This window comes from Dunckerocampus dactyliophorus, chromosome 15 (genome assembly GCF_027744805.1).
Source record: "Dunckerocampus dactyliophorus isolate RoL2022-P2 chromosome 15, RoL_Ddac_1.1, whole genome shotgun sequence".
NCBI classification, from domain to species: domain Eukaryota; kingdom Metazoa; phylum Chordata; class Actinopteri; order Syngnathiformes; family Syngnathidae; genus Dunckerocampus; species Dunckerocampus dactyliophorus.
Window position 1 is genome coordinate 13,491,059 of NC_072833.1, and position 10,911 is coordinate 13,501,969.

Genomic DNA, 10,911 nt, shown 5'->3' on the forward strand with positions numbered 1-10,911 from the left:
ACACGCATTATTTGTTCTTCCCCATGCATTTACTGTTCTGTTTGGCATTAAAAACTAAATGCATTTTAGGTGATGCTAATAATTATGTTTAAACACATGAGAAATGCAAAAAATAAGTAGATTATTCTTTAAAATGTATATATTCTCATTGAAAAGCCAAGCGACAGGCTCAAATCTTCCAGTATTTGAAAAAGTATCTATTGTGCCAGAATCCCCCCTGAAACATGTACACATTTTGTTGTCATAGATGTTGGAAAGTACGGTAGTCAAATTTTTACACATTTTTTCTTGGAAAATTCTCCTTGTCATACTAGTTTTTTTCTCCCTAAAGTTACAACTTCATTTTCTGCTTTTATGTTATCCTTTCCACACAAAAAACCTGACAGTTTATTGAAGGAATTCAAAGGAGCATTTATTAGTTGAACAGTCGCTACAACCACATAGAAAGATCAGTGCATGTTGAGGTGGAATTTTAGTGACAACTTCATCCCTCTAAAAAAAAACAAACAAAACACAATCACATTTCATTGAGTATTTCACATAATAAAAACCGCCATGTTGCTACGTGTCTTAAAAAGAGGTCACGTCTTTAACGCTAAAAAATATTATTTTATGGAGGAATGTGGCTCACAAAAAAAAAAAAAAACACAACAAAATTCTTTCACACACTACATTAAAAAACATGTTGAGGTCTGGGATATCACCACAGATCATAGCAGCATTCTACCTGATTAAATAGCCCTAATGGTGAAAAGATCATCATTATCGCAGATGATGTGCCACTCTGTGCTACAGTAATTTGGTACCCTTCACTGTGTTTAAAGTCTAATAATCACAATAATAATAATAATAATAATAATAATAATAACAATGATAATAATAATAATAATAATAATAATAATAACAGTTTTATACGTCGCCGTCCTCAATGCGAGCTAGCTGGCGTTCCAGAAGCTCAATCCTCTGACTTTGAGCAAGAACAACAGCACGAAGCGCCTTCATCTCCGAGAGCAGTTCGCTTAACACATCATCCTGGAAAACATGAATAAAAATAAACATTTTGTGCCCTCTTTTATAAGGTTTTTATATCATTTTAAAAACACAGATTTTTGTTCATAAAATGGAAAGGTTGTGGACGTAAAGGTCCACTTTCCACATCACAATTTTATTCTGGGGAACAAAACTTTATTACCCCCAAAAATGTGACTTGATTCTCTTAAAATAAAGACTTTTTCTTGGAATATTATGTCTTTCTTTCTGTCATGATTGTAAAATAACACTGAAAAAATGTTTTTCTTTCAATATTACATCTTTATAGTTGTAAAATGACACGTCTTTTCCTGTGACATTACGACTTAATTCTGCTTACATCCAAATTTAGTGTGGCAATATACAAATTTGGCTGACTACATACAGAGTTAAGGTAATGTAATGTAAGATAATGTCTCTTTAGTGTAACACTACTGACACCTAGTGACCACAATACTACATATGACTTGTCTTTCATTATTTTTGGACTAATAGGCTATATACTCAACCACAAAACAGTGATCATTTATTAATTAATTCTTTAAAAAAAAACACGATGGAGTGATGTTCGAACCGTGAAGTAGCGGGGGATGACTGTATTTCTAAAAATACAACTTTGAGTCTCTGAAAATGACTTTTTTGTGTAAAAGTAACGTAACTAAGTAAGTAAGTTTGTTGGTTCTCGTAAAATTATTCTTAACATTACAGATTACAGTAAAATTCAGTTTTTTTTCCCTGTTATATCATAACTTCGCTTGTGAAATTTCAGGGTTTTTATGGAACATAACTTTTCTATTTTCCTTTTATGTCGGATAGTTGATGTAATACAACATTCAATATTTTTCTTGTTATACTCCAACGTTATTAATGTAAAATTATAATGGCCGACTATTTTTTCTAAACTCTTAACACATGTAGACTGACCTCTCTCTTAGACCTGTCCATGTTCCCGGATGTCTCTCTGGCGGCGATGCGTGGCTCCTCCTCCTCAACTTCCTTGGCGGGAGGCGTGGAGGTTGGAGGGGGTGCCGCCCCGGTGCTGGAGTCCTGCGAGACGAGCTTGGGCTTGGTCCTGATGGTGTCTCTATGCTTGGACGGCGGTGCCGCATAGCCTCCGCTTAGGGACATCAAAATTGGGGGTGCATCCTGACCAGATATCCACTCGTCTGCCAGGAGCGCCGGTTCTAAGCCGGCTGTGTCAGGGTAAAGGTCTCCTTGGAACAGATCAGACTGCAAGAACCAGGGCATCACATTAGCAGCTACATATGACTAAATACCCGTTTCTACCCAGACTCAGTTCCTTTTGGTATGCAAGTTTTGACTGGACTGGAACCGGTCTAGACCCTTGCCAGGGTCCTGGAGGATGTCTAACCAGTTATCATGTGTTTTGTGAACCGGTTGGGAACCGTCCAGGACATGTGTTTTGTGGACTGGTGCCCCCTTGTGGGGATTTAAAGGCCCACTACTACGGGCAATCCAGATCCATGCCCAACCAAGAGGTGGTCTCACACCCCTAGGAGACACACACCTAGGAGATAGGCAATTCTCAGGCTGTCACAACTGATTAGCTGGATCCGGATAAGTGGAGGAAAATGATGAATTTCCTGGTCCCCTTTGGGATACTATTGGCAGTATTACGAAGTCTCGAGTTTCACTGCAACAGGGACCATGATAAGCAGATGAATGACTGGATAGATCTGTCCCCTTTAACGTACCAGTCGTAGTCGGATAATGGAGCTGTAGGAGACCTGCCAACCTTGAAGACATTTTATACCACACTGATATTTTTTGTGTGTAAAAAGGCTAAAAAAAATATTATGTTTAAAGACAAAGCTTTGTGTCATTATTAGTTTTTAGTACATTTCAGCTTCTCATTACATAATCCCTTTTGCCTTATTTTTCCCACAAATGGCCTGAGACACACTTTCCCGTCTCTTTTGGTATACCAGTCGCAGTATAACTTTCTGACCAGAGTCAGAAAATTCTGAGCTTCTCCACTCAAGACATCCGCACCTGGCAACCCGCACGGGAATAGATGAAGGAAAATGGATGGATGGGCCGGTTCCCTCGGGGGTATCTGTCACAGTATTACTACAGTGTTTCATTAGAGCGCCTTACCTTTCTTGGAACCGTCATGGAAATGGGTTCAACCTTCCTTTCATGCAATTTGTAGAACCTGTGTAGAATATCAACAAGTGTTCAAAAAACATCCACACCCGCCCCCAACACACACACACACACACACGTTAATCCTACCTCGCAATTTCACACTTGTTGACGTCCACCCCTCTCTTACTGAGGTAGCCTGCCCCCCTCTGGGGCTCCTTGCTGCTGTACAGGCTGAGGAAATGAACGTAGGGTGATTCTTCCGTCACCTCAAAGTAGCGGATGGTGCAGTCACCCTGAAGGACAAACATGACAACTGCCAAGTCTGAAGGGGGGTTATTAAAGAAGCTGTTTTTTTGTGGTGAGGTAATAATAACAAACCTTTCCCAACAGGTAAACCATGTTGGTGTCTGGATCATAAAATGGTAAAAGTACGCCGTTGCTCGTGTCCATTTCTTGTACGGCCATCGGCTCAGAGAGATCTTTCTGGAAACCCCCCCCCCCACAAAACATACAAAAAGTGAGACTGGACATTTCTTTTACATACGCTGGAAAACCATGTCAAAGGTCGTGCAAGACTCTTTTCCATCTTTAGCATTAAGCAACGTTGCGTTTTAGCACTGATGCATTTTAACATTGTCGCATCATCGCATTTTCCATTCCGTCAATCCGTTCAGCATCATTTCATTCTATCGTTGTGGCATTTTATTGTTGTCGTGTATTAGCCTTGTTCTTTAACACCATCACATTGCTACATTTTGCATTGTCGTATTTAGCATGATTGTACTGTATCATTTTAGGGTTGCCATATTTTTGCAATTGTACTTCTATCATATAATGCCGCATTTTAAGATCTTTACATTTAGCAGGAACCCATTTTAGCATTACCACATTTAGCATCATCAACTATTCAAAATCTGAACAGTCCATTGTAAAATTATATGTTTTCGTACTAATTACCGTGTCCCATAGTGCTAGCTGTCTCTCACTCATGCGGCTGAATCCCGTCGTCAAGATCTTTCCATCAGAGAGGAACACGGCTCTCATGGGTCTAGTACCATCATGGACCTTCTCTTTCACCTTAGAATAAACAATAAGGATAATCATAATACAGTATTATACACTCTCCCTAGTGACTATAAGCATCATTACTTTAAGGACGGTCCCCCTGCGAGGGTCGATAACGCGTAAGGCCTTGTCTTTGCACACAGTGCACACAGCGCTCCCATTCTTGTTCCAGCTAACGCTGTAGATCAGGTCCGGGTGGGCGTCGGCCAGCTGGTACACCAACTCCCCCGTGCCCACGTTCCACACCAGAATCATGTTGTCGCAGCCTTTAGGGCGTTGAGAAAACAGATTAAAATACATTTATCCCCAAAGGAAATAATCTGTTCCAGGGTCAAACTGCACCTTTTGGTAAACTCTTGATTAACTATACAGGCAACATTTGAACATATTGAACAATACAAAAGTTGTAAAAAATAAGTTGACCACTAAAAAAGGTGTCCACGTGTATAGCAACTAGCCACATAGCATGTGGCTAGCGCTGGCTGCAGTTGACCCAACTAATTTATTATGCTTTATTTTTCATTTTAAAAATGTGTGAACAGAATTTAAAAACTCCATAAAATATGATATACCATTTTAAAAAAAATATTTAATCTAATTTTATTTGAATAAAATGGTCATAATGACCTTCAAACAACAAAACCTTAAAAACAAGTGACGCCGTATATTGCGGCTAGTCAGCTAACCTGCAGCCAGCTCTAGCAGTTGTCAATTCAACTTCATTAATAAAATAATTATTCATAAATAAAATAAATTATAAATAAAGAAAATTAATTTTATTCATTAACAAAAGAAAACAAAAACTCCGCAAAACAATACACTTTGATAAATACGATGAATGTAATTGAAATTAATAAAAACATATTGATATAATTAGTCAACAAAATGTAAAAATAAAATAACCGTGTCTCTGTAAGTTTCAACAAGACAAAAAATCACAACCTTTTTTAAAAGACCATAATAAATACAATTTAAGACCCATTCCACGAGATTCCAGGGACGTGATGCCAAAGTTTTTTTGCAAAAGGTACAGTGTATGCATTAAATTTAATGTCAAATGATGACATTTTTTAATAGGATTAATCATGGGTTTAAAATTAATTAATCATAATTAATCACAATGTGCAGCTATGTCTGGAATATGCCCAGTTTTACTGAATTTTATTGAAAGAAAGACAAATGACAGGACATGATTTTATATATTTGTATGTATTAATAGCTCCAAAAAGTTGCACTTAACCATCTTCCATCCATCCATTTTCTATGCCGCTTATCCTAATTAGGATCACGGGGGTATGCTGGCGCCTATCCCAGATAACTCCGGGTGAGAGGCGGGGTACACCCTGGACTGGTTGTCAGCCAATCACAGCACTTACCCATCTTATACAAGTAATTTGTCTTTGCTGCAAGCACTGCACACTAGCTGGTTGTTCTCGCTAAAAGTACTCCTAATATATTTTAAAGATCTTTCTAAATCATATTTAAGACATTTAATGAGATTTTAGGTGAAACTTGGGAGTGGGGGGTTAATGTTGCTGTACTACACTGCTGATGGGCATGTAAACTTCATGTCAAAAAATACCAACTTAATACAGTTTAATGGAATAGTTAAACAACCACTTCAAAACAACAAAACTTCAAAAACAAGTGACGATGGGTATCAGTTAATGGACTAAATGAATGAAGCTCTTAAATAATAAATACAAAAATAATTAATACATTAATTACATAAAATTAAAAAATGAAAGAAATAAAACCAAAAAAATAAGATTTTGTAATTGTTTTTCACATTTTTTTTTCAGTTCCAATTTCAACATTCTTAGCTGTGGTAAAAATGTGGTAAATGGTAAAAAGAGATGTATTTTCACTATTTTGTTTTTGAAAATTGTCTGCCGTCAGGGCTTTCTGACTTTCTGTTGTATATATATTTATATATATATTAAAAAAAAAACTTTATGAAAGGATTGTGTTACCTGCAGTTAAGAGGATGTTGAAGGCGGTAGGGTGCCACGCCAAGATGCCCACCCTTTTACTGTGCCCCTCAAGGGTGACGATAGCCTCAGTCATGGGTGCCATCAGTCCCCCGTCGGGGATCTGCCACACCTGCATCACAGATCATGTAAGTCACTGCTGGTTTCTGATAGACCGAGGGGATCTTCAAAGGACTTCCGGAAAGATGCTAACCTGCTACGTTAACCAGCTATGCTACCATGCTAAGCCAGCTGCAGTTAAAGAAAAGACTAAACAGACCTTTACGGTGCAATCCTCTGAGGCACTTGCTATGATATTATCATCATGAGGAGACCACTGGATGTCCAACACAGGCGCGGCATGTCCACACACCATTGGACAGGACTGATCGATCCTGCCGCTCTGTTTTAGGGACAAAAAAATGTCAATCCTGTCAAAAAATATCGCATCAAAGAAGACGCTAACTGGACCTTGCCGATGGGGACGACGAGGAAGGCCCCGCCTCCTCCAGCTTCCACTATGACAGCAATGAATTTAGGGTTGACGGCACACAGCGGGCTGTCCCAAGTGACGCGGGACACACGGACATCGTCGATGCAGTGCTCGGCTTTCCACGCCTGAGCAAACACATGGCGGAACTTGCTCTGCCTGACCACGCCCCGCCGGAAAGACATTTTTTTTTCCTGGAAAGAATAGCATGAAGCAGTCACGAATAGGCTATTGGCATGGTCTCACGGTACTTGCTATCATACTGACTTCCCCAAGGGCGTTTATTTACTGAACTGCAGCAAAAAACAGGCATTTATTCGGGTAGAGTGTTTATTTTCTGGCTTACACCCTCTAAGGGAGCTATAAGCATGGTCTCACGGTATGTGCGATCATACTGGTAGTCCTCCTACAGTAGCTAGAGGTGTTTATTTACTCAAGTGTCAAAAAGCTGAAGCGTTTACTAAGGGTAAGGCACTTTTTTTTAGATTTACAGCAACTAATGGGTACATTTGCATGGTCTCTTGCTATGACACTGCAGTTCCTAGATGTGCTACCCTTTCTGCAGAGAAAAACAGGAGTATATATAAGGGTAAGGTGTTTCTTTTCTGGCTTACAGCGTCAAATGTGCAGGTTTGCATGGTCACACTGTGCCTGTCATGATACCAAGTCATGGCTAGAGTGGCATTTAACTTTATTTATCAGCTGCAGATAGGACCAGGAGTTTATGAGCTCACCGCCTCTGTGGGCAGATTCGCATGGTGTCACGGTATCTGCTACATTACTGTACATTTTCATTTCATACCCAGGGGCTTTTACTTTACATACGTACTGTGTACTTTTACAACTATTGAGCTGCAGAGACGCCAGGCAACTATTCAGAGTTTATTAGCTCACCGCTTCTCGGGAGAAAATGCGCACGGTCTCACAGAATCTGCTAATAGCAATTAGTGGCCACACAGGCGTTTATAAAACTTGACTATAGCCTCCAAACAGATTGTGATGATGTCATCCTTATGCAGCTCACAGCTGTAGCTATCTGGGGGTTGCTATGATATGCTTGGATGCACTCATGGAGCCCTACATTGTGTTTTTTCAACCCCTCATTTTCAAATCTATAAAAAAAATAATTACCTACATATTGTACTCAAATTTGCTTATTGTTTAAATTATTTTGTTGCTTTATATTATTAATGCATTTATTGTTTTACTTCTCTAGATGTTGACTTATTTGTTTATTTGTATTTTCATAAATATATTAAATACCGTACTGTAATGCACGCCCCCCGTTTCTGTTGTACTTATGGGCAATAAAGTTATAATGTTGCACATTACAATATTGACTTATTTAAATAATAATAATAATAATAATATCAAGCGGAAGCACAATAGAGCCCTTTTAATTAATCCCCACACAATCTGTAGTGGAATTTGGGCCTATGTGGAACAATCCTTTTGTTCTGCCTAGTGTTGGCAGAGGAATAATACAACCTTTATCACCTTTTTGGTGGTGGAAAAGTGCGCATGCGTGTAATAAACAATAAATAATCTAAATAATAGTAATAGTAATGAGCCTTACCTTAGTGTTGTTTTCCGGTTATTTAATTAGCGACTGCGTGAGGAGGCCAATAATAATCCAGCAGTAATCCAAATCCCCAATCCACGCCGATTAAAAGCACTTAAAAACGCTTACAAAACCTTTACATTGAGTGTATTTTGGGACCTAAATGTCAGCAATTATTCTCTGACATATTCGCAGGCATTTAAGCGAGCTCGCCTTTCCATTAACGGAAAGCCAAGGGATGCTTAGCTTTAGCGTTAGCCGCCGTCACGTGACTCTCATAAACCAATCATATTCGTTTTTGGACGCTAACTTCTTCGACCCCACGACAATTAAACAGCCGTAATGTAACACTGAAGCTAAGTAATACTATTTTTGATGAATATCCACACTGTAAGACGTTTATGTTACTCAATACAGTCACGTGACGCCGTTTATAAACTGCTTTTTTACTCTCTTTTCAGGATAATGATAACAAAACTACATATCCCATAATGCACCCCGTGCAGCCATTTTGAGAGATGAAGCCGTCCAGCCGATAGAGGTCGCTGTTCTTCATAGAGCGAGTGTAGCGAGCAGTGGAAAAGCTGTGCCGCACATAAAGTATTCGGATGCATTATACGCTTACCGGACAACAGTGAAAGTTTGTGTTGTAATATATGTTCCACACATATTTGTCAAAGTCTCACAGAAGTTGCAAGAGAGTTTAGATAGCAAAATAATTCCACGGCAGTGCGTGTGTTACGGCTTGGGCACCTTTTCCTCGTGTGTGTCTGCACGTCACCAGCCGGGCCATGATGCTCCTGCTCCTGGATGCTGAAAGATTCCACTCAAAGACTGTTTTGCTTTTGACCCTGCCTTCTCCTCTGGAGATAAGGATGTCCTGAGAGAGTTGGGCCTGAGTGTTCTCACAGAAAATGGGGAGAGGAAGCAACTGGCCATCTACACCCTTTTACCTCATGCATTGTGGGAAAGCCCTGCACAACAGCCTATTGTGGAGGAACTGGAGTCCACAGTGTATGCTCCTCATGATGATAATTTGAAACAGCTTTAGGAGCATGACAGAGAGGGTGATCGAGAGAGAATTCAAGAGGACTACACTTACATCAGCCTCAGCCAAGCAGTGACCGTGTGCAAGGCGAGACAGCTGACCTGTCCATCTCATCTTATTGACGTCTATTGACGTCACTTTTAATTCCCACAGTTTACTTGGACACCCCTGAACTGCAATGTCAGGACTGCCCAGATTTTGAGATAATACAGAGAGAATCTAATGATGGCAAAAGGACATACAGTAAACTATTGGTAGCTAATGATGGCAGCATTTAAGTGAATGAAGTATCAAATTAAAGTTCAAGTCATGCTTTGTCAGAGAGAAATAATCACAGACTTCATTTTACAGATTTCAAAATTTTGTAACATTGGTAAAATAAATACTGAATTTCCACAACGTCGGGAAATTATGCTCTCAAATGATGTTATAATGACGTAATCGTGCAGTCTATAGGCAAATACTAACAAAGGTAATTGTCTTTCATGTGAAAGGTTGTTCCCTGGGATTTGGTTTGGGCAGTAAAACGAGTCGTACACTTCCATGCAGTACATGAATGAGGCGTCTTCTCCGCTCCGACTCGTGACACATCCAACATGGCGATGACGTTAACATCAGGTATAGCGCTCGATGCGGCGTCTGCGTATTTATGTCTATCGTTAGGGCATTCTCCTGAATGTGCCATAATCCCAGAAAGGCTGCCGTATGGACCAATGACATAGACCTTTTATGTGCTGTAGCACGAATGTCCAACAGGTGGCTCCGTGGCGCAATGGATAGCGCATTGGACTTCTAGATCTTAGAATGTAGCAATTCAAAGGTTGTGGGTTCGAGTCCCACCGGAGTCGCATTTTTTTGTCATTGTTGATTTACATTTTTTTAATTGACAACGTTTTTCTAGATCCGCTTTTGGAAAATATTGTTTGACATTATGATTCGTATTTTGAATCATGTTTTAAAATAATATTCGTTATATTTCATTAATCATATTTCCTATCAGCTGTTTAACAACTCTTTATCTTTAAATTGTCATCACAACTCCTCCTCTTTTGTTTGCTTAGACTGCGTTCACACTTATGGTTGGGTACTCTGGTCCAGATCCAAAAAGAAAACAGTTAAAATATATAAGAACATGACTGGGTATTATGTGACGATATGCAAATATTCCTGTCTTCTGAGTCAAATACGCTGGTTATTTTTATATTCTGCTATTTTTCACGAAAAGTGAATACATGTTAGCAAAAAAAACCAAAAAACATAGATGACAACATCGACAACATTGACGTTTTGTGCAGTTTAAATGCACATTTTTCACAAAAACTTCAGTTGATTTCAACATTTCCGAAAATTCCAGAGTCGACAAATGTATAATAGAAATCATTACGTTGTTAAATGAAGATTTTTTTCCCTTAAAATTGATCAAAACGGCTCAAAAGCCCTGTACGATGGCAAAGTTTTGTGATTTAAACGCTATTTTTTCCTGAAAACGTTGGTCAATTTCAGAATTGTATGATGGTAAAAATAGTAAAGAAAATAGTAAAGCTTAAAGACCGCAATTACGGCAACATAGAAAATGGAATGTAATGTAGTTTTTTCGCATATAGTATTTTTTTTCTCCAAAAAATCGTCTTTTTTGTTA

The 10,911-nt window shown here is 39.0% G+C and overlaps 2 protein-coding genes and 1 non-coding gene across 4 annotated transcripts; 2 read left to right on the forward strand and 1 right to left on the reverse strand.

The window, feature by feature from the left end:
- Positions 1–393: 393 nt before the first annotated feature.
- coro1b (coronin, actin binding protein, 1B) lies at positions 394–10,489 on the reverse strand. Of its 2 annotated transcripts, none has more exons than XM_054800205.1 (11): positions 8,978–10,489; positions 6,645–6,857; positions 6,454–6,576; positions 6,177–6,306; positions 4,288–4,469; positions 4,096–4,215; positions 3,517–3,621; positions 3,286–3,431; positions 3,148–3,205; positions 1,954–2,259; positions 394–1,032 (listed from the first exon to the last, which is right to left on the reverse strand). In XM_054800205.1, exons 2-11 carry the CDS (start codon positions 6,846–6,848, stop codon positions 910–912), a joined length of 1,497 nt encoding a protein of 498 aa, XP_054656180.1. In that variant the 5' UTR covers positions 6,849–6,857; positions 8,978–10,489; the 3' UTR covers positions 394–909. The 2 variants fall into 2 exon arrangements, with proteins under 2 accessions (XP_054656180.1, XP_054656179.1); XM_054800204.1 differs by lacking the exon at positions 8,978–10,489 and adding an exon at positions 8,240–8,536.
- On the forward strand, positions 7,163–9,404 carry LOC129194989 (SRR1-like protein). The gene is given in 4 exon segments (XM_054800642.1): positions 7,163–7,166; positions 8,905–9,160; positions 9,162–9,310; positions 9,313–9,404. Coding segments are annotated over 4 exon segments (501 nt in total).
- trnar-ucu (transfer RNA arginine (anticodon UCU)) lies at positions 10,031–10,120 on the forward strand. The gene is given in 2 exon segments: positions 10,031–10,067; positions 10,085–10,120. It is a non-coding gene; the product is annotated as a tRNA-Arg (tRNA).
- Positions 10,490–10,911: the final 422 nt, after the last annotated feature.

Bases quoted from the DNA above. Each gene is read 5' to 3' on its own strand.
- coro1b (XM_054800205.1), bottom strand. From the start codon at position 6,848: ATGTCTTTCCGGCGGGGCGTGGTCAGGCAGAGCAAGTTCCGCCATGTG. The intron at 6,307-6,453 runs GTCTGTTTAGTC...TCTGTGATGCAG, and splicing joins CAGAGGATTGCACCGTAAAG to GTGTGGCAGATCCCCGACGG. The intron at 4,470-6,176 runs GTAACACAATCC...AACGCCCTAAAG, and splicing joins CAACATCCTCTTAACTGCAG to GCTGCGACAACATGATTCTG.